This window comes from Scyliorhinus canicula, chromosome 16 (genome assembly GCF_902713615.1).
Source record: "Scyliorhinus canicula chromosome 16, sScyCan1.1, whole genome shotgun sequence".
Classification (NCBI taxonomy): Eukaryota; Metazoa; Chordata; class Chondrichthyes; order Carcharhiniformes; family Scyliorhinidae; genus Scyliorhinus; species Scyliorhinus canicula.
This window is the reverse complement of record NC_052161.1, coordinates 89,447,577-89,472,029: the sequence shown is the minus strand read 5'-3', so window position 1 is coordinate 89,472,029 and position 24,453 is coordinate 89,447,577. Positions and strand designations below refer to the sequence as shown.

General features: G+C 51.2%; 1 protein-coding gene across 1 annotated transcript in view; it reads right to left on the bottom strand.

The window, feature by feature from the left end:
• LOC119950666 (pleckstrin homology domain-containing family G member 5-like) overlaps positions 1 to 24,453 on the bottom strand; it is a 98,734-nt gene that overhangs the window by 17,388 nt on the left and 56,893 nt on the right. The window contains exons 10-12 of the mRNA XM_038773288.1: positions 10,788 to 10,925; positions 8,678 to 8,797; positions 1,087 to 1,219 (exon numbers count right to left, since the gene is read on the bottom strand). Coding sequence (XP_038629216.1) covers positions 1,087 to 1,219; positions 8,678 to 8,797; positions 10,788 to 10,925 — 391 coding nt within the window. The remainder of the gene's footprint in view (positions 1 to 1,086; positions 1,220 to 8,677; positions 8,798 to 10,787; positions 10,926 to 24,453) is intronic.

The window sequence follows — 24,453 nt, the reverse complement described above, 5'->3', positions numbered from 1 at the left end:
GGTTGTGATGTTGAGTGTTGGGATGTTGAGTGTTGTGATGTTGAGTGTTGTGGTGTTTAGGGTTGTGATGTTGAGTGTTGTGATGTTGAGTGCTGTGATGTTGGGGGTTGTGATTTTGAGGGTTGTGATGTTGAGTGTTGTGGTGTTGAGGGTTGTGATGTTGAGTGTTGTGATGTTGAGTGTTGTGATGTTGAGGGTTGTGATGTTGAGGGTTTCGATGTTGAGTGTTGTGATGTTGAGGGTTGTGATGTTGAGGGTTGTGATGTTGAAGGTTGTGATGTTGAAGGCTGTGATGTTGAGTGTTGCGATGTTGGGGGTTGCCATGTTGAGTGTTGCGATGTTGAGGGTTGTGATGTTGAGGGTTGTGATGTTGAAGGTTGTGATGTTGAGGGATTCGATGTTGGGGGTTGCCATGTTGAGTGTTGCGATGTTGAGGGTTGTGATGTTGAGGGTTGTGATGTTGAGGGTTGTGATGTTGAGTGTTGCGATGTTGGGGGTTGCCATGTTGAGTGTTGCGATGTTGAGCGTTGTGATGTTGAGGGTTGTGATGTTGGGGGTTGTGATGTTGAGGGTTGTGATGTTGAGTGTTGCGATGTTGAGGGTTGTGATGTTGAGGGTTGTGATGTTGGGTGTTGTGATGTTGAGTGTTGCGATGTTGGGGGTTGCCATGTTGAGTGTTGCGATGTTGAGGGTTGTGATGTTGAGGGTTGTGATGTTGAAGGTTGTGATGTTGAGGGTTGTGATGTTGGGTGTTGCGATGCTGAGGTTGCGATTTAGAGGGCTGTGATGTTGAGGGTTGTGATGTTGAGGGTTGTGATGTTGAGGGTTGTGATGTTGAGGGTTGTGATGTTGAGGGTTTTGATGTTGAGGGTTGTGATGTTGAGGGTTGTGATGTTGAGGGTTGTGATGTTGAGGGTTGTGATGTTGAGGGTTTTGATGTTGAGGGTTGTGATGTTGAGGGTTGTGATGTTGAGGGTTGTGATGTTGAGGGTTGTGATGTTGAGTGTTACGACGTTGAGGGTTTACATTTTGAAAGTTGCTGTTTTCGGGGTTGTGATTTTGAGGATGCTAACGTGCGTTGCTGACCTGGATCTTTGAGCTCTCTGGAGATGATCTTGTCGAGCATGAGCGGTTGCCGGATGACCTTTGCCCGATTTCCTTTTTTCAGTGGTTTAGTGATGAGGAACAGGTCCGTGAAGAGGAGACAGTGGACCTCAGTCTGTGAGAATGAGACAGGTGATGAGGTGTGAGTACTCGGAGAATCTCTAGGGCCACATATGGCGGCAGTTAGACTTTTCTTTCTCTTCTTCCCAGATAGCACATCACCATAACATAGCCCTCCCTGTCAGATCTGTCTGCCACACACACTCCATTTGATATACAGAGATTATATCTAGGGGGAAGTGTGGAGAGGTCAGGGGGAGGGGGAACGATAGGATGAGTGGCAGAGCAATAGGCTGGAGGAGAGAGCGAGAGAGCGGGCAAGAGAGAGGGAGAGAGGGAATAGGGGCAAGAAAGGGAGAGAGAGGGCAAGAAAGAGGGCAAGAGAGGGAGAGAGAACAAGAGAGTGGAGCACGGTAGCACAGTGGGATGGGGTTGGATGGTAGCACAATGGGGGCAGCACAGTAGTGCAGTGGTTAGCACAGTTGCTTCACAGCTTCAGAGTCCCAGGTTCGATTCCCAGCTTGGGTCACTTCCTGTGCGGAGTCTGCATGTTCTCCCCGTGTCTGCGTGGGTTTCCTCTGGGTGCTCCGGTTTCCTCCCACAGTCCAAAGATGTGCAGGTTAGGTGGATTGGCCATGATCAATTGCCCTTAGATTGGGTGGGGTTACTGGGTTATGGGGATCGGCTGGAGGTGTGGCCTTAAGTGGGGTGCTCTTTCCAAGAGCCGGTGCAGACTCAATGGACCGATTAGCCTCCTTCTGCACTATAAATTCTTTGATTATGAAAAGAGAGGGAGAGGGAGAGCAAAAGAGAGGATGAGGGGAAGAGAGAGGGCAGGGGAGGAAGAAAGAAAGCAGGAAAGAGGGCAAGGGAGAGGGCAAGAGAGAGAGAAAGAAAGAAGGATGGAGGGCATGATTGAGTGACAGAGGGCAAGAGAGAAGGCAACAGAGTGGGAAAGAGGTTGAGAGAGAGGGCAAGAGATAGGGAGAGAGGGCAAGACAGGGAGGGAGTGGGGGCAAGAGAGGAAGGGCAAGAGAGAAGGAAAGAGAAAGGGAAAGAGAAAGGGCGAGAAGGAGAGAGGGCAAGAGAGAGGGAAGGCAAGAAAGAGAGCAAATGAGAGATTGTAAGAGAGAGTGGGAGAGAGGCAAGAAAGGAGAGAGAGTGAGAGAAGAAAAGGAGAGAGGTTGAGAGAGAGAGGACTCTAGAGAGGGAGACAGGTCAAGAAAGAAGGAGAGAATGGGCAAGAGAGATGGCGAGAGAGGGCAAGTGAGAGGAAGAGAGAGGGCAAGGAGGAGGGGGGGGGAGTGAGGGCAAGAGAGATGGAGAGAGAGCAAGGGAGAGGGAGAGTGAGAGAGAGGATAGAGGGCATAAGAGTTAGAGAGAAAGAGAGGAAAGAGGGCAAGGCAGAGGGAGAGAGGGCAAGAGAGAGGGAGAGGGGGGTGAAAGGCTCAGAGAGAGGGAAACAGAGTGGGAAAATTTGTGAGAGAGAGAGGGAGAGAGGGCAAGAAAGAGGGAGCGAGGGCAAGAGAGAGAGAGAAAGGCCGGTGAAGCAGAGACAGTGGACCTCAGTCTGAGAGAATGAGACAGAAGATGAAGTGTGAGTGCTCAGAGAATCTCCAGGGCCACGTATGGCAGTAATCAGTCTTTCCTCACTCTGCCCTCCAGATGACACATCACCAAAACATGTCCCTCTCTGTCAGATATGTCAACCACACTCACCCCATTTGATAGAGAGATACAGAGAGAATATATCCAGGGGAAAGTGTGGGGAGAGGGCAGGGGAGAGTGAGAAGGATAGGATGAGTGGCAGAGCAAGAGGCTGGAAGAGAGACTTCCAGGCGCCCTCTGTGGTGCTCTTTGTGTTGCTGAATTCAGAATGATTTGCGTAGTGTTCACAAAGACCACAACTTAGCTTTAACATGAACAAAGCTATAAATTTATTAACACTACTTAATTAGATTCAACATTTACTCCTATATAATACACAGTTGATAATGAACATATAATCTACAGTCATCCACTACTAATCTCCACACTATTATAAACTATGATCTGCTCTCACTCACACTATCTTTCCTGCAGTCTATACTCCAGCTATCCCCTCACATCTCTCCCCCACAAGGCTTGGCATCAATGTCTTATACACTTGTAACTCTAGCTACCTCTCGTGGCTGATACAGACATTTCATTAACCCTTGCAGTTCTGACATTTATGATAATGTCACATCCCCCTTCCTTTGGAAAAAAAGTTATAAACCTTGTTTGTGACATTTTTTCTTTGAACATTACATGAGCGAGCATGAATCATTAACTTATTATTATATTTTAACATTCAGTTGCAAAATAACTGTGAAGTCACATTGCTGATGATAAATGAATGGTTATTACAGTCATTACAAATTTAATCTGTTTGGTGGTCACCTCGTTCTGGTTAATCTTCTCAGTGGTTTCCTCAAAGTATGCAATTAATTTCCCAAAATTGTCTTGCTGCATTGGTGACAAGGAAGAAAAGTCAATGTATTTGAAGATGTTATCCTGAGCAATAATGTTTTGAGCTTTCGATGGAACATGATGTTTTATTTGCAATAGTGCTCTTCTATTTCTTCTGAACATTGAACCTTGTTCAGTCTGAAGTATAATCTGGGTGTGAATTGTCTTAAAACTTTAGCTTTGTGTTGCTATCCACTATCAGGATTTTGGATATGTGCATAGTCTCCCACTTTTAATTTTGCTACAGGTTTTGTGTACTTGTCATAGTTTTCTTTTTGTTTCTGTGTCCGTAATCTTCGGCAGTTGTGTATCTCTCGATAATCGATACCTAAGGTTTTCTCGGGTAACGTGGCGTGAATTTTTCTTCCCATATATATCTGGGCCAACAATAAACCTGATGACAGCGATGTGGCTCTGTACGTCAACAGGGCCAAAGATAAATCTTTGTTGTCATCGATTGCTTTATGGAACAGATTTTTTGACTATTCCTACGCCTTTCTCTGCTTTGCCATTTGATTGAGGACACAATGGGCTTGATGTGAAGTGATTAAAATTATACCTTTCTGCAAATTGTGTCCCAGCTTGTGAAGCAAGGACCATTGTCAGAGACAACGTGTAAAGGTATTCCATGGTGAGCAAAAATGGATTTTGCTGTATGTATGTCAGATCTTGTCGTTGAATCATTCAGTGTAATCACCTCGGTATAGTTGGAATAATAATCGATGATGACTAGATAGTCACAGCCTATAAAGTAGAACAAATCCATACCAACTTTGATCCATGGATTGGTGATGAGTTCATTTTCTTCCATACTTTCCTTGCATTGCACAGGTTGATGCATTTGCCAAATGCTGCATTCCTGCACATCCTTATTATTGAATCCACATCCTTGTTGATTCCAGGCCAGTACACAGGTTGTCATGCTCGTCTATGACATTTTTCAATACCCTGATGACCCTCATGTGTCTGCTCCAAGACACCCTGTTGGAGGCATGTAGGAATAACTATCCTGTCTCCCTCAAGTAGGAATCCATCAATTACTGATAGGTCATCTTTGATACTGCAAAAGGCAGAGCAACGTCCATTAAGGCCATCCTTCTTTGAGGTATTTGATTATCCTGTGGAGCATCAAATCCTTTTCTGTTTCTTCTTTTATGATTCGTAGTTTTCTATCAGACTCTGGTGGCATCTCGGCAATAAATGAAGCTTGTGCTTCCACTATGTCTACTATATCTGTATTTGAGGTGTCAGTATCAATGGTAGCTCTGGATAAGGTATCAGCAACAACTAAGTCTTTCCCTGGTGTGTAGACTAGTGCAAAATCATTGCGTCTTCGCTTCATCATCATTCTGAAGATGTGGAGACATCTCATTGAGGTCTTTTTTGATGATGTTAACTAATGGTCTCTGAGCAGTTTCGATGATGAAATATGGCAACCTTTTATAGTTGTAAAATTTAATGATTCCTGTTAAGAGACCAAGGCACTCTTTTTCATTTGCACATATCTCTGCTCTGTAGGGGTCATCGCTGGAGATGATTACACAATATTTCCACATATCCTGATCATCCTTCTGGAGTAGGACTGTACCAATGCCCTGTTTGCTGGTATCAGTGGAGATTTTCTTTTTTATGAGGTTCCGTAGAGCCCTTGTACGATTTGATAAGTTGGGAATGAACTTCCCCATGAAGTTCACCACACCGAGCATTCGCAGAATCGCTTTTATGTCTGCTGGAACCGACATTTCCCCAATGGCCTTTATCTTGTCTTGATCCGGTCGAATTCCTTCCTGCGATATATCACCTAAAAATTTTAACTTGTGAATTCCAAACTTGACACTTGTCAAGATTCAATTTAAGACCATAGTGTTGAACTCTGTCAAACACTTTTTTTGAGCCTCTCACAATGTTCTTCTGGGGTATTGGACCAGATAATGACGTCATCAATGGAGACTCTTAACCCCGGAATCCCTTCTATTATAGTCTCCATGCCCTATGAAAGATTTCAGATGCCGATATTATTCCAAATGGTAACTGATTGAAGCAATATCTTCCAAAAGGATTGTTGAATGTGCAGAGCTTTCAGCTTTGAACGTCGAGTTTGAGTTGCCAAAAGCCTTTAGAGTCGTCCAACTTGGTGAACAGCTTGGCGTTAGCCATTTCGGATATGATTTCTTCCCTCTTGAGTATTGGTAGTGTTCTCTAATAATGTTGGTGTTCAGGTCTTTTGGATCGATGCAGATCCTTAAGTCTCCGTTAGTTTGCATACGCATACCATCTAACTGACCCAGTCCGTCGGTTTAATGACCTTGGAGATGACATCTTGCTGTTGCATGTGGACAAGCTTGGTCTTGAGATGCTCTCTTAATGGAGCTGGCACTTGTCTTGGTGCATGTATCACCGGGTTGGCATCCTTTTTTAGTTTGATTGAGTATGTGAAGGGTAGGGTCGTATTCCCGAGAAAATATGTGCATACTTATCCAAAAGTTGATGAATTTCAGGCTGTAGCGTGTCTTTCAGCTTATTGGTTGTACGTATCCACTTTATTAGGATTAATTTATTTCAAGCATCCACCCCAATTAGCGATGACTTATCTTCCACAATCTCAAAGTTGATTAGTATTTCAATGTTGCCATTTCTAACAATGAGACAGCAGGAACCGCTTGTGCTATGGTGTTACCATTGTAATCGGTCAGTCAACAAGTAGATTTCTGTATTATAGGTATACTGTTTGCTTGTCTTCTTTGTCTTGTCTTCTTTTCAATAATAAGATTTGCATGTGCTCCTGTATCAATTTTAAATGGTATATCTGAGCCATTTATGGATCTTTCTGTAGTCATGGTAGGGTTTTAAAAATGTGGTTACTGGAGAAGCTGTTGAGAAACGACACGGTGCTGCAAAGTGGTTGAACTTGCAACAATTGGAACATTGTTTGCCTTTTGCCGGACAACGTTTTTTAATGTGAGCGTGACCACAGCGTGTGCACGTCATCACGCTCGTGACGTCATTCTTAAAATGGCCACCTGCCATTGTACGCAGTTTTCTGTGCTGCGACAAAGCATTAATGGCTATGCTAGTAATTAATTAATTCAAGATGGTTGGCATAGTGTTCACAAAGACCACAAAATAGCTTTAACTTGAGCAAAGCTCTAAATTTATGAACACTACTTAATTGGATTCGCCACTTACTCCTATATAATACACAGATGATTATTAACATATAATCTACACTCATCTACTACTAATCTCTACACTATTATAAACTATGATCTGCTCTCACTCACACTATCTTTCCTTCAGCCTGTACTTTAGCTATCTCCTTCAACGTCTCTCCTCCACAAGGCTGAGCATTAATGTCTTATATACTTGTAACTCTAGCTCCCTCTTGTGGCTGATCTAGACATTTCATTAACCCTTGCAGCTCTTTCATTTATGATAATATCACACCCACTACCCTCTGTGTAAAAAAAACTCCCTCACACACCTCCTCTAAACTTTGCCCCTCGCACCTTAAACCTATGTCCCCGAGTAATTGACTCTTCCACTCTGGGAGAAAGCTTCTGACTCGTCACTCTGCCCATGCCCCTCATAATTTTGTAGAGGGCAAAAGAGGAGAGAGGGTGAAAGAGAGGGCACGAGAAATGTTGAGAGGAAGGGAGTGGGAGAGAGGCAAGAGAAAGTGAGAGACAGGGCAAGAGAGACAGGGCAAGACAGAGAGGACAAGAGAGAAGGAGAGGGGGCAAGAGAGAGAGAGGGTGAGAGAGGGAGAGAGGGTGAGATATAAGAAGAGAGGTCAAGAGAGAGGGAGATAGGGCAAGAGACAGGGAACGAGAGGAGAGATGGTGAGAGAGAGGGAGAGAGAGAGAGGGCAAGAGAGAGAGAGAGAGCAACAGAGAGAGAGGGCAAGAGGGAAGGAGAGAGGACAAGAGGGAGAGATTAAGGGAGAAGAAGAGAGGGCAAGAGAAAGGGAGAGAGAGCAAGAGATAGAGAGGGCAAAAGAGAGGGCAAGAGAGAGAGGGCAAGAAAGAGGGAAAGAGAGAGGGCAAGAGAGGAGGAGTGTGGACAAGAGAGAGGGAGAGAGGGCAAGTGAGAAGGAGAGAGGGCAAGAGAGAGAGGGCAAGAGAGAGAGAGGACAAGAGAGAGAGAGAGGACAAGAGAGAAGGCAAGAGAGAGAGAGCAAGAGAGTGGACAAGAGAGAGAGAGGGCAAGAGAGAAGGAGAGAGGTCAAGAGAGTGGGAGAGAGGGCAAGAGAGATACAGAGAGGGCAAGGGAGAAGGAGAGATGGCAAGAGAGGGAGAGGGGGCAAGTGAGAAGGCGAGAGCAAGAGAGAGAGAGGGAGACAGTAAGAGAGAGAGAGAGGGCAAGAGAGAAGGAGAGAGATCGTGAGAGAGAGGGCAACAGAGAGGGAGAGAGATCGTGAGAGAGCGGGCAAGAGAGAGGGAGAGAGCAAGAGAGAGAGAGGTCAAGAGAGAGAAAGGGCAAGAGAGAGGGAGAGAGTAAGAGAGAGAGGGCAAAAGAGAGAGCTGGCAAGAGAGGAGATAGGGCAAGAGAGAGGGAGAAAAGGCAATACAGATGGATGAGAGGGCAAGAGAGAGGGAGAGGGAGAGGGAGAGGGAGAGGAAAGGGCACGCAAGAGAGGGGAGGGCATGCAAGAGCACGAGTTCGGGCAAGAGTGAGGGCAGGAGATAAGACAAGAGGGAGAGAGGGCATGCGTGAGATAGAAAGGATAAGATAGAGGGAGAGAAGGAAAGACAGCGTGAAGGGAGGACCGAGGAAGGGAGCGAGGGGAGGAAGGAAAGAGATGGACAGATTGTTGTGAGGGAGCGATGTGCAGCAGGTAGAGGGGAGGGGGAGGGGGGGGCAGGAAGGGAGAGAAGGAGAATGGGAGAGGAAGGAGGGTGGCAGATAGAGAGATAGAGGGAAGGGGTGGCCAAGAGGGAAAGATGGATATATATATATAGATTTGTGGAGGTGGGGGGGTAGAGGGAAATAAAGGGATGTGAGATAATTCCCTGGATTCCGGTACCTTGCTATCTCGTCCTTCCTTCATCTTCAAGCTGCCTTCCTGCATCAACATTCGGACATAGTGAGGTCCGATACCGACCATCGGCAGAGTCAAATCCAGAATCGATAATTCCTTCACATTCTGTAAACGAGCAAAAACATCAACATCATATAGCAAACTATCCAAACACGTTGACACAAAATCCCCCACCTAACCCACCCTGAACCTCTCGATTAGATTCCAGTCTGTAGCTCACTCCCGGGTATCTGTTATTCTATACATAAACCACCCCAAACCCCTCGATTAGATTCCAGTCTGTAACTCACTCCCGGGTATCTGTTATTCTATACATAAACCACCCCAAACCCCTCGATTAGATTCCAGTCTGTAACTCACTCCCGGGTATCTGTTATTCTATATATAAACCACCCCGAACCCCTCGATTAGATTCCAATCTGTAACTCACTACCAGGTATCTGTTATTCTATATATAAACCACCCCGAACCCCTCGATTAGATTCCAATCTGTAACTCACTCCCGGGCATCTGTTATTCTATACATAAACCACTCCAAACCCCTCGATTAGATTCCAATCTGTAACTCACTACCAGGTATCTGTTATTCTATATATAAACCACCCCGAACCCCTCGATTAGATCCCAGTCTGTAACTCACTCCCGGGTATCTGTTATTCTATATATAAACCACCCCGAACCCCTCGATTAGATTCCAGTCTGTAACTCACACCCGGGTATCTGTTATTCTATATATAAACCACCCTGAACCACTCATAGAATCATAGAATTTACAGTGCAGAAGGAGGTCATTCGGCCCATCGAGTCTGCACCAACCATTGGAAAGAGCACCCTACTTAAGCCCACGCCTACACCCTATCCCGATAACCTTGTAACCCCACCTAACCTTTTTGGACACTAAGGGCAATTTATCATGGCCAATCCACCTAACCTGCACATTTGTGAACTGCGGGAGGAAACCGGAGCAGCCGGAGGAAACCCACGCAGACACAGGGACAACGTGCAGACTCTGCAGAGACAGTGACCCAAGCCAGGAATATATAAACCACCCCAAACCCTCGATTAGATTCCAGTCTGTAACTCACTCCCGGATACTTGTTATTCTCTAAAAAACCACCCTGAACCCCTCGATTAGATTCCAGTCTGTAACTCACTCCCGGATACTTGCTATTCTCTATATAAACCACCCTGAACCCCTCGGTTAGATTCCAGTCTGTAACTCACTCCCGGGTATCTGTTATTCTATATATAAACCACCCCGAACTCGATTAGATTCCAGTCGGTAACTCACTCCCGGATACTTGTTATTCTCTAAAACAACACCCTGAACCCCTCGATTAGATTCCAGTCTGTAACTCACTCCCGGATATCTGTTATTCTATATATAAACCACCCCGAACCCCTCGATTAGATTCCAGTCTGCAACTCACTCCCGGGTATCTGTTATTCTGGATATAAACCACCCTGAACCCCTCGATTAGATTCCAGTCTGTAACTCACTCCCGGGTATCTGTTATTCCATATATAAACCACCCCGAACCCCTCGATTAGATTCCAGTCTGTAACTCACACCCGGGTATCTGTTATTCTAGATATAAACTACCCTGAACCCCTCGATTAGATTCCAGTCTGTAACTCACTTCCGGATACTTGTTATTCTCTAAAACAACACCCTGAACCCCTCGATTAGATTCCAGTCTGTAACTCACTCCCGGATATCTGTTATTCTATATATAAACCACCCCGAACCCCTCGATTAGATTCCAGTCTGTAACTCACTTCCGGATACTTGTTATTCTCTATATAAACCACCCTGAACCCCTCGATTAGATTCCAGCCTGGAAATCACTCCCAGGCATCTGTTATTCTGTATATTAACCACCAGAACCCCTCGATTAGATTCCAATCTGTAATTTAATCTGGATATGTTATTCACTATATAAACCATTCCGAGCCCCTCGATTAGATTCCAGTCTGTAACTCACTCCCGGGTATGTGTTCTTCTATATCTAAACCACTCCGAACCCCTCGATTAGATTCCAATCTGTAATTTAATCTGGATATGTTATTCTCTATATAAACCAAATCCACTCACCCGATCCACCTCGTCACTGCTGCTGTCAACAACATCATACTGACATATTCTCTTTGCAATCATTTCCAGTTTCTGTTGTTCTTCACGGATTTGCATCTGGGAGTCAATAGACCGGATAAAGTTTTCCACAATAGCGAGCTGAAAAACAGGAATACCAGTGAGAGTCAGTGTGTGTGGGAGCCGTACCCCAGTGAGAGTCAGTGTGTGTGGAACCCGTACCCCAGTGAGAGTCAGTGTATGTGGAACCCGTACCCCAGTGAGAGTCAGTGTGTGTGGAACCCGTACCCCAGTGAGAGTCAGTGTGTGTGAGACCTGTACCCCAGTGAGAGTCAGTGTGTGTGGGAGCCGTACCCCAGTGAGAGTCAGTGTGTGTGGAACCCGTACCCCAGTGAAAGTCAGTGTGTGTGGGACCCGTACCCCAGTGATAGTCAGTGTGTGTGGAACCCGTACCCCAGTGAGAGTCAGTGTGTGTGGAACCCGTACCCCAGTGAGAGTCAGTGTGTGTGGAACCCGTACCCCAGTGAAAGTCAGTGTGTGTGGAACCCGTACCCCAGTGAGAGTCAGCGTGTGTGGAACCCATACCCCAGTGAGAGTCAGTGTGTGTGGAACCCGTTCCCCAATGAGAGTCAGTGTGTGTGGGAGCCGTACCCCAGTGAGAGTCAGTGTGGGTGGTACCCGTACTCCAGTGAGAGTCAGCGTGTGTGGAACCCGTACCCCAGTGAAAGTCAGTGTGGATGGAACCCATACCCCAGTGAGAGTCAGTGTGTGTGGAACCCATACCCCAGTGAGAGTCTGCCTTCAAAAGAGTATTTCTGACATGTTTGCCTTTTTCCCTCAATGGTGGACCGCCCCCTCTCCCACTGTGTTTGACGGGGCTCTCAACCGTGCCCGCACCTCTGCCCTCACCCCTTCCCCTACCTCCCTTAACCATGATAAAACCGACAAATCCTTTCAGTGTAGAAGGAGGGCATTGGCGCATCGAGTCTACACCACCCTCGAAGAGAGAACCCTAGCTGGACCCACTTCCCCGCCCTATCCCCGCTATCCTTTAACCCACCTAACCTTCACATCTTTTGACAGTAAGAGACAATTTAGCACATCAATCCACATCCCTGGACACTAAGGAGCAATTTAGCATGGTCATTCCACCTAACCTGCATATCTTTGCACTGTGGGTGAAACCGGAGCACCCGGAGGAAACACACGCAGACACGGGATGAATGTGCAAACTCCACACATCACACAAGGCTGGAATTGAACCTGGCTCCCTGGAGCTGTGAGGCAGCGGTGCTAACCACTGTGTCAGCCCCTCCTCACTTTTCATCCCACCAGCCTGTGCAGTCAAAGAATCATCTTCCGCCATTTCCACAGACTGGGTGATCACTTTGCGGAATGCCTTCGCTTCATAAGCATGACACCATCCTTCCTGTCCCTGAACATTTTACCTCACCTCCTTTCTCTCGTGCCCACTGTGGTGAATGTATAATATGTATAATTCACACTGTGCATCACTGTGTCCCTGTGGGCTCCATCTGTGAGCCGTTGCGCGGCTCTGCCCACAGGGGGAGATGAGGAGCATGTACAGGGCTCCACCCTTGGCTCCGCCCATGGCTCCGCCCATGGCTCCTCCCACAACCGGAAGTATAAAGTGCTGCGGTCTTGCAAGCCTGCCCTCAGTTCATCTGGTTGCAGGCAGGCTCAGTTGTAAGTCGATTAAAGCCACAGTTTACTTCCAATCGTGTCTTGAGTGAATTGATGGTCGCATCAATTTAATCGAATTAAAAAAACCACCATGGAATCAGCCCTCAAACCTGATCCACTGGAACTCGATCCACAGGCCACAGAAGCGAATAAAATATTTCTGCATTGTCTTCGGTGCTTCAAGGCCTACCTGGCTGCATCGACTACCTCCCCTGTTACTGAAGAGCAGAAACTCAGTCTTCTACACGCACGGGTGAGCCATCGCATTTCTACTCAACTCGATAGTACCGACTCGTACACCGAGGCCCTCGCGATACTCGACAGCCTGTACATACGGCCCGTAAATGAAGTTTACACGCGGCATATTTTTACTACCCGCCGCCAGCACCCCGCAGAGTCGCTAGAAGACTACCTGCGCGACATAAAAGCTCTAGCACGGGAATGTAACTTCCAGGCTGTGACTGCTTCCCAGCACATGGAACTCGCCGTCCAAGATGTGTATGTTGCAGGGGTCCGGTCCAATTATGTGCGCCAGCATCTCCTCAAAAAATGGGCCCAGATCCTGGAGTACACAGTAACACTAGCAACCTCGCTAGAGGTCGCTTTTCAAAGTTTGAACTCGTTCCCAGCCGACCACGCGACACCATCGTGGACCCCTAACCAGAGACTACCCCAGGCCAGCGCCGCGCGGACACCCGCCCACCACGGAGCGCCATCGTGCCACTTTTGCTCCAGCCCCAACACCAACGGCAGCACTGCCCGGCCCGCAACACGACCTGCAGTAGCTGCAGACAGAAAGGACACTTTGCAAAGGTATGCCTGGCTAAAACCAAATCCTCAAACTCTAACGCTATCCAGAACAATCGCCCCTCCAACTCTCAGGCCCACAGACCCCGCAATGTGGCAGCGTGTCTGCCAACTCCGCCTCCGCACATGTGCGACTCATGGGGGCCGCCATCTTGGCAATCCTCCCCCATGCGGCCGGCCATGTGCGAGTCACGGGGGCCGCCATCTTGGGCGCCATCTTCCTCTCCGCCCGCCACATGCGATCCACGGGGGCCGCCATCTTGGATGCCATCTTCCTCATCGCCCGCCACGTGCGATCCACGGGGGCCGCCATCTTGGCCATCACCCGATATGCAAATCGCCAACTACGACCTCCACGGACAGTCATCATGGTGCCGCTCCAGCATTGCTGATCAAGCCACCGACTACCCGCAACCCAACGCAGTCACTCTGAACCAGTCGTGGCCAACGCACCTCAGAAGCTCTATGATGTCCGTTCAAGTCAACGGATACAGTCTGTAGAATAAAGTCTTCCACTCCGGGAGGACCGAGAGCTTCGTTCATCCAGACCTGGTAAGACGCTGTTCACTCCCTATCTTTACAGCACGACTAACTATCTCCCTCGCCTCGGGGTCACACTCTGTTCAGATACAAGGGCGCACCGTTGCGACATTAACGATACAGGGCGCCAACTACTCTAACTTCCAATTGTATGTCCTCCCAGACCTCTGCGCCCCTCTCTTACTAGGACTCAATTTTCAATGTAACCTCAGGAGCCTATCACTCAGCTTCGGCGGACCCCTGCCCCCTCTCACTATATGCAGCTTAGCAACTCTAAAAATCGACCCTCCTCCACTCTTCGCTAACCTCACCGCTAATTGCAAACCCGTGGCAACTCGCAGCAGGCGGCATAGCCTGCAGGACAGGGTATTTATTAGAGCTGAAGTCCAGCGACTCTTACGTGAGGGAGTCATAGAAGCCAGTAATAGCCCCTGGAGAGCTCAGGTGGTGGTTGTCAAGACCGGGGTAAAGTTCCGGATGGTGGTTGATTACAGCCAGACCATTAACCGGTTCACGCACCTTGATGCGTACCCCCTCCCCAGAATTACAGACATGGTCAACCAGATCGCCCAGTACCGCATCTTCTCCATGGTGGATCTGAAGTCTGCATACCACCAGCTCCCAATCCGCCCGGAGGACCGCCCATTGGAGGCAGACGGCCGCCTCTTCCATTTCTTCCGGGTCCCCTTTGGCGTCACGAATGGGGTCTCGGTGTTCCAACGAGCAATGGACCGAATGGTGGACCAGTACGGGCTGCGGGCCACGTTTCCGTACTTGGATAATGTCACCATCTGCGGCTATGACCAGCAGGACCACGACGCCATCCTCCACCGATTTCTCCGAACCGCCCAAAAACTCAACCTCACATACAATAAGGAGAAATGCGTTTTCCGCATAACCAGACTAGCCATCCTCGGCTATGTCATGGAAAACGGCGTCCTAGGGCCTGACCCGGACTGTATGCGCCCCCTCTTACAACTCCCTCTCCCTCACTGTTCCAGGGCCCTCAAGAGGTGCCTTGGATTTTTCTCCGCTTCAGAACTTCGACACTCCGAAAAAGAAGCTCAAGCCATTGCGGAATGCCTTCGCTTCATAAGCATGACCCCATCCTTCCTGTCCCTGAACATTTTACCTCACCTCCTTTCTCTCGTGCCCACTGTGGTGAATGTATAATATGTATAATTCACACTGTGCATCACTGTGTCCCTGTGGGCTCCATCTGTGAGCCGTTGCACGGCTCTGCCCACAGGGGGAGATGAGGAGCATGTACAGGGCTCCACCCTTGGCTCCGCCCATAGCTCCGCCCGTGGCTCCTCCCACAACCGGAAGTATAAAGTGCTGCGGTCTTGCGAGCCTGCCCTCAGTTCATCTGGTCGCAGGCAGACTCAGTTGTAAGTCGATTAAAGCCACAGTTTACTTCTACTCGTGTCTTGAGTGAATTGATGGTCGCATCACCCACATGTCTTACCTTGGCCTGCTTCAATGCTCCAGTGAGTGGACAGCACCTCATCTTCCCACCGGGCACGTTACAGCCCTCAGAAGCCACCACTGGGTTCAACAAATTTATATTGCAACCTTTCCCCTCCACCTCGATTTATTTTATTTTTCTGCTTCCTTGTTCCGTCCCAATACAAACAACTCCCCTCCTCCACTGTGTTATCTCTCACTGGTTCTTCAGTTTTGCTTTGACTGACCTTTGCTCTGCTGTCAACATATTTCGTTATCTCAACTTTGTGTGAAATGCAATCAGCACTTATTTGGTCCTTCATAAAGGAAAATCCTCAGTTGTTTTACAAGTACATTAAGGTTAAAACGACAATTTGGGAAAGAGTAGGGCCCATTAAGGACCACAGTGGTAATTTATATGTGGAGCCGGAGGACGTAGGTAGTGTTCTAAATGAATATTTTGTGTCAGTGTTCACCTGTGAGAGGGACAATGTGGGTATAGAAATCAGGGACAGGGACTGTAATAAAATTAAAGAGATTAACATAGGCAGAGAGGAGGTTCTGAGTGGTCTGGGAGGCTTAAAAGTAGACAAGATGCCAGGGCAGGATGAAATGTACTCCAGACTGCTGAGAGACAAGGGAGGAAATAGCACGGGCTTTGTCAATAATTTTCCATTCCTCTCTGGTCACAGGAGAGTTGCTGGAGGACTGGAGAATAGTCAAAGTGGGACCATTATTCAAGAAAGGAGGAAGGGATAAACCAGTGAACTACAGGCCAGTCAGTCTCACCTCAGTGATGGGGAAACTATTGGAAGCAATTCTGAGAGTCAGAATGAATCGATATTTGGAGAGATAGTGATTAATCAAGAACAGTCAGCACGGTTTGGTTAAGGGGAGGTCATGCCTGACAACTTGATTGAGTTTTTCGAAGAGGTGATCAGGTGTGTAAATGTGGGTAATGCATTTGATAAAGCCTACTTGGACTCAGCAAGACTTTTGATAAGGTCCCACATGGGAGATTGATACTGAGCCCACGGGATCCAAGGAAATTTGGCAAATTGGATCTAGAATTGGCCGAGTGTCAGCAATAATAATAATAATAATCTTTATTATTGTCACACGTAGGCTTACATTAACACTGCGATAAAGTCACTGTGAAAATCCCCTCGTCGCCACACTCTGGTGCCTCTTCGGGTACACAAAGGGAGAATTCAGAATGTCCAAATCACCAAACAAGCACATCTTTCGGGACTTGTGGGAGGAAACCGGAGCAGCAGAGTGGATGGTCGCAGGGTGTTTTCTGACTGGAAGCCTGTGTCAAGTGGGGTCCCACAGGTATCAGTGTTGGGGCCCTTGCAGTTGATGGTTTATATAAATAATTTAGACTTGTACGTGAGAGGGTTGATCAGTAATTTCGCGGATGATATGGAAATCGTTGGGGTAGTAAAGAGGTCAGGTAGATACAGTGATTTAGAAGGCATATGGTATACTTGCCTTTATTAGCCGAAGCATGGAATTAAGAGCACGTAGATTATTTAGTAACTGTATGAAACATTGGTTAGGCCACAGATAGAATATTGTGTGCAGTTCTGGAATCCACATTACAAGAGGGATGTGATAGCACTGGGATGGGTGCAGAGGAGATTTACCAGGATGTTGCCTGGGCTGGAGAGTGTTAGTTATGAAGAGAGATTGGATAGACTTGGATTGTTGTCCTTAGAGCAAAGGAAACATGGGGGGACATGATTGAGATGTGTAAAATTATGAGGGGCATAGATAGAGTAGACAGGAACAAACATTTCTATTGGTGGAGGGATCAATGGTCAGGGGGTATAGATTTAAGGTAAGGGGCAGGAGGTTTAGATGGGATTTGAGGAAACACTTTTTTACCCAGAGGGTTGTGGGAGTTGGAACTCGCTGTCTGAAAGGATGGTGGAGGTAGAGACCCTCATAACATTGAAGAAGTATTGAGATGTGCACTTTTGATTCCAAAACATACAAGGCGATGGATAAAGTGCTGGAAAATGGGATTAGAATAGTTAGGTAGTTGTTTTGACCATAAATTGAATTCTGTACTTGGGTTTGGAATATTTATCTAAGGTGGTTCTTTAGTTTTGTGTTGTGGGATGGTTAGTTGAAGAGGCTCGCTGAGGGACATGGTGGTGTTCAGTGTGAAGGCTGGAAGATTTTAAGAATATTGGGCGGGATTCTCTGTTTCTGAGACTACGTGTTGACGACAACGCAGAATTCAGAGACTTACATGACAGAAAAACCGGCGCCTCACCAGGACCGATTCTGCTACTGTTAAGGGGCTGTGGTGGTATGATTTGCATAGCTGTCTGCCATTGGTGCAGAACACTGGCTTACCATTGGCCCTAGTCGGTCATGTGCCTCTCGACCGATTGGTTGAGACCAGTCATGTGACGACTCTCCGATTGGTCGAGAGGCTGAGTTAACCCTGCCTCCAGAGCGAGGTATAAATACCCAGAACGCCCGGTGGTCGTCCATTTACTGTAGTTGACCGCAGGGCTAACTTCTAGCTTATTAAAGCCTAACTTTTGCACAGCAACTCGTCTCGCATTCGATTGATGGTTCATCAGGGGCTAGCACCGGTGCCACGTGGGACACAATTGATTCTAATGAGAAACGGTGCCGGATTCGCCAGTTTCACCATTGACACTCAGGATGCTGACATGTTGCAGATGTATATACACACTTCACTCCCCACACACCATCCCAGCCAACAAGATGGCAGCGAGGAGAGTGGCCCCAAGATTCACAGGCGCCGAGCTGGAGACCCTCTTGAATGCGGTGGAGGAGAGAAGGATGACCCTGTACCCCGGCCCAGGAAGGAGGCTGCCAGCCGCTGCCATTCACCCTCCCTGGAAGCAGGTGGCAGAGGCGGTCAGCTCCATGGGTAACATTGTCCCGACCGGGCAGCAGTGCCAGGATAAATTGCACAATCTCCTCGGGGGTGGCCAGGGTGAGTAGGCAGCAGTCTGCCCCTGGCACTAACCCCGTCCCACACACCCGTAATCTTAACCGCCTCTCCCCCACCCACCCCCCCACCCCCAATCGGAGGGCGGCTGAACACCATCCTGCACCAACATGTGGGTACCCATACCGGCCGCTATGGCCGGGTGTCCTGGGTACTGAGGCCATCACCTACCCATCCCCTGGGCTGCATGCGTCGGATTGTCTAACACTGTCATTCTATCCTCACCCCTACACCACCCTCACCCCTACACCACCCTCACCCCCACACCACCCCCACCCCCAACACCACCCTCACCCCTACACCACCCTCACCCCTACACCACCCTCACCCCCGACACCACCCTCACCCCGACACCACCCTCACCCCCACACCACCCTCACCCCTTCACCACCCTCACACCGACACCACCCTCACCCCACACCACCCTCACCCCCAACACCACCATCACCCCCACACCACCCCCACACCACCCTCACCCCCACACCACCCTCACCCCCACACCACCCTCACCCACAACACCACCCTCACCCCCACACCACCCCCACACCATCCTCACCCCCACATCACCCTCACCCCCACACCACCCTCACCCCCCGCACCACCCTCACCCCCCGCACCACCCTCACCCCCACACCACCCTCACCCCCACACCACCCTCACCCACACACCATCCTCACCCCCACACCATCCTCTCCCCCACACCACCCTCACCCCCACACCACCTTCACCCCCACACCACCCTCACCCCCACACCACCTTCACCCCCACACCACCTTCACCCCCACTCCATCCTCACCCCCACACCACCCTCACCCCCACACCACCCTCACCCCCACACCACCCTCACCCCCACACCACCTTCACCCCCACTCCATCCTCACCCCCACACCACCCTCACCCCCACACCACCCTCACCCCCACACCACCCTCACCCCTACACCACCCTCACCCCCACACCACCTTCACCCCCACACCACCCTCACCCCCACACCACCTTCACCCCCACTCCATCCTCACCCCCACACCACCCTCACCCCCACACCACCCTCACCCCCACACCACCCTCACCCCCACCACCACCCTCACCCCCACACAACCTTCACCCCCACACCACCCTCACCCCCACACCACCTTCACCCCCACACCACCTTCACCCCCACACCACCTTCACCCCCACACCACCCTCACCCCCACACCACCTTCACCCCCACACCACCTTCACCCCCACACCACCCTCACCCCCACACCACCTTCACCCGCACACCACCTTCACCCCCACACCACCTTCACCCCCACACCACCCTCACCCCCGCACCACCCTCACCCCCACACCACCTTCACCCCCACACCATCCTCTCCCCCACACCACCTTCACCCCACACCACCTTCACCCCCACATCACCCTCACCCCCACACCACCCTCACCCCCACATCACCCTCACCCCCACACCACCTTCACCCCCACACCATCCTCTCCCCCAACACCACCCTCACCCCCAACACCACCCCCACACCACCTTCACCCCCACACCACCTTCACCCCCACACCACCCTCACCCCCACACCACCCTCACCCCCACACCACCCTCACCCCCACACCGCCCTCACCCCCACACCGCCCTCACCCCCACACCACCCTCACCCCCACACCATCCTCACCCCCACACCATCCTCACCCCCACACCACCCTCACCCCCACACCATCCTCACCCCCACACCACCCTCACCCCCACACCACCCTCACCCCCACACCACCCTCACCCCCACACACCCTCTCCCCCACACTACCCTCACTCCCACACCACCCTCACCCCCACACTACCCTCACGCCCACACCACCCTCACCCCTACACCACCTTCACCCACGCACCATCCTCTCCCCCACACCATCCTCACCCCCACACCACCCTCACGCCCACACCATCCTCTCCCGCACACCATCCTCACCTCCACACCACCCTCACCCGCACACCACCCTCACCCCCACACCACCCTCACCCCCGCACCACACTCACCCCCACATCACCCTCACGCCCACACCATCCTCACCCCCCACACCATCCTCTCCCCCACACCATCCTCTCCTCCACACCATCCTCTCCCGCACACCATTCTGTCCCGCACACCATCCTCACCCCTGCACCACCCTCACCCCTGTTGGAACCAACAATCCTACGGACACGTGTTTGTAGGATTAGAATAGCGGTTCCAACAATTTAATATACTTACAACAGAGCCAGCCTGTTAGCCATTGAACATTCAGTGAACTGGCCGGCTGACCCTGTGGCACTGATCTTTATACAGCAGGTCCCGGGGGAGGAGTCCTGGGCAGAGCCAAGGGAGGAGCCACGTACAACTCTCAAGCATTCCCAGAGCTAATCCCCTGGAGGTCAGATAGTGCAACTGCACTTACAATATAGACATATGTATATACAGGTTATAATCCGGAGTGAATCACATTCACCACAACCCCCACACCATCCTCACCCCCACACACCCACTCCCCCACACCACCCTCACCCCACACCACACTCACCTCCACATCACCCTCACCCCCACACTACCCACACCCACACACCACCCTCACCCACACACCATCCTCACCCACACCACCCTCACCCCCACACCACCCTCACCCTCACCCACACACCACACTCACCCCCACATCACCCTCACCCCCAACACCACCCTCACCCCCACACCATCCTCACCCCCACACCACCCTCACCCTCACCCCCACACCACCCTCACCCCCACACCACCCTCAGCCCCACATCACCCTCACCCCCACACCATCCTCACCCACACACCACCCTCACGCCCACACCACCCTCCCGCCCACACCATCCTCACCCACACACCACCCTCACACCCACTGAACCCTCACCCCCACCACCCTCACCCTCTCCCTCACCCACACCACCCCCACACCACCCTCACCCACACACCACCCTCACCCCCACACCACCCTCACCCCCACACACTCTCCCCACACCACCCCCTCACCCCCACACCACCCTCACCCACACACCACCCTCACCCCCACACCACCCCCTCACCCCCAAACCATCTTCAAACCCACACCACCCCCACACCACCCTCACCCACACACCACCCTCACCCCCACACCACCCTCACCCCCACACACTCTCCCCCACACCACCCCCTCACCCCCACACCACCCTCACCCACACACCACCCTCACCCCCACACCACCCCCTCACCCCCAAACCATCTTCAAACCCACACCACCCTCACCCCCACACCACTCTCACCCCCTCACCATCCTCACTCCCACACCACCCTCACCCCCACACCACCCTCACCCCCTCACCATCCTCAACCCCACACCACCCTCACCCCCACACCATCTTCACCCCCACACCATCCTCACCCCCATACCATCCTCAACCCCACACTGTCCTGACCCCCACACCATCCTCACCCCCACACCATCCTAACCCCGACACCGTCCTGACCCCCACACCACCCTCACCCCCACACCATCCTCCACCCCCACAACCACCCCCTCCAACATTGGCCTGCGGTCTAATGATGCATCTTGTCTTGTGTCCTGCAGGGCCTGCTGGTGGTGGGGTGGGTCCATCTGGCATCAGCGCCCCCCCCCCCCCCCCCCCCCCCCCAGCCAGTGCCTCGGCCGGAGCCCCCCCATGAGTTGAGCACTGACGGGGAGAGCAGCTCGAACAGCTGCCCTTCGCCCGAGACTCAGGACACCCCGCAGCTCGGCTTGGAGGATGACACAGATTTCTCATCACAGCTGTCTCCAACACCCTACACCAACCCAGAGACACTCACCTCGATTGGGCACTTCAGTGAAGAGGCTCCTGGGACATTATCTGGTGCTCACCACACAGCTGCTCCGGTACAGCAGGTGGAGGTAGGAACACCCGAGGGGGCGGATGGTCGGAAAGGCAGGCTCACCTGAGGAACTAGCTGCCGTCCAGAAGGGTCTCTGGCTTCTGGAACAGACAGTCCCATCGATTGTGGAGATGCAGTCACAGAGTCAGGGACTACATGAGGGGTTGTCAGCGAGCATCCAGTACCTGCAGGTGCAGTTGGAGGACTCCAACCGTGTGTAGCAGCAGGAGGTGGGGACGACAATGCCTGCCACCCAGGCCAATACTGCATGTGTAACGTCTGCAGTGGAGTCATTGGGGGCGACGAGTTTGGCTATGGATCACCATGTCTAAGGCCTGGGGTGCTGGCCGAGTTGCCACCTCACAGGAACCAGAGTCCCAGAGTCACCTGGAAATTGCAGCGGCGCTCCTTAGCGTGGCCCAGTCACAGCAGGCCATAGCTGGAAATGTCGGCGGTATTTCCCAGGCACTGGCCAACGTGGCACAGACACTGAGGGAGATGGCCCAGTCCCAGAGGGAGATGGCGCCATCACTGGCTGATGTGACACAAACCTGAAGTTAATGGCACAGTCACAGTATGATGTGGCGCAGTCCTAGAGGGAGATGGTCCACTCCCTGTGCTCCATGGCCTCGAGCGTGCAGACTATGGTTGAGACCAGAGCGGGCTTCCAGGACTGGCAGCGTCAGGTGGCAGGGGAGCTTCAGCGGATAGCTCCCCTCGCACCCTCATCCCATGGAGTAGCCCGGGAGCCATCAGGCACCCCGAGGGAGGAGGAGGTGATGGGGCCCACTGTGGTAAATGTATTACCGTAATAATCTACCATGTGTATCTGTACTACGCTGTTGCCCTTGTGGGCTCCACCTATGGGCCATTGTATGGTATTACCCATAATGTAACATGTTGGGGGCTGTGTGGGCTCCGCCCCTGGCTCCTCCCCTTGAGGGGAGTTATAAAGAGCAGTCGCCCTGTAGGCGGCTCTTAGTGTTAGATCAGTCACAGGCAGGCACTGTTCTAGTTGATTAAAGCCACAGTTTATTTCTACTCTTATCTCGAGTGAATTGATGGTCGCACCAATTTAATCAACTACAATGCCACTAAGGAATCGGCCCACAAACCTGACCGACTGGAACGCGAAACGCAGGCCGCAGAGGCGAAAGAGATTTTTTCGCACTGGCTCCGCTGTTTCAAGGCCTACCTCGCTGCCTCCTCCACGCCTTCCGTCACCGACGAACAGAAGCTGAGTCTCCTCCACGCCCGGGTGAGCCATCGAATCTCTGTTCAACTTGAGGAAGCCTCCTCCTACGCAGACACCCTCATGATGCTAGAGTGCCTCTACGTAAGGTCCGTGAACGAGGTGTACGCGCGGCATCTCCACTCGCCGCCAGAGTCCCGGGGAATCGCTGGAAGATTACCTACGCTACCTCAAAGTCCTTGCACGAAGCTGCAATTACCAGGCTAGCATGGTAATTACCTGGCCGGGTGTCGAACTCATCCATGCTGGCATCGGTAGTGAGGTCGCCGGTGCGGGTACAGACGTGGACTCCGGGAGCGTGTCTTCTGGAGGTTCCCGGGGAATCGCTGGAAGATTACCTACGCTACCTCAAAGTCCTTGCACGAAGCTGCAATTACCAGGCTAGCACCCTCACGGTAGCATGGTGGTTAGCATCAATGCTTCACAGCTCCAGGGTCCCAGGTTCGATTCCCGGCTGGGTCACTGTCTGTGTGGAGTCTGCACGTCCTCCCCGTGTGTGCGTGGGTTTCCTCCGGGTGCTCCGGTTTCCTCCCACAGTCCAAAGATGTGCGGGTTAGGTGGATTGGCCATGCTAAATTGCCCGTAGTGTAGGGTTAGTTGGGTTACGGGTATACGAGTTACGTGGGTTTAAGTGGGGTGATCATTGCTCGGCACAACATCGAGGGCCGAAGGGCCTGTTCTGTGCTGTACTGTTCTATGTTCTATGTTCTATGTTCTATGTTACGGCCACTCAACACATGGACCTCACCATCCGGGACACCTACTTGGCGGGAGTCAGGTCCAACCATGTGAGACAGCGCCTACTGGAGAAAGGTGCCCTAGACCTGGAAGAGACGGTAAAATTAGCCTCCTTCTCTCTGGAAGTAGCGTTCTAAAGTCTTAACGTGTTCCCGTCCGATCACGCGACCCCCTCGTGAACCCCCGACCAGAGAATACCCCAGGCCTGTGCTGCGCGATTGCCTGCCCACCATGGGGGGGCTAACTTGCTATTTCTGCGACCAGCCCCAGCGCTGCCCGGTCCGTAACGCGAACTGCAGCAACTA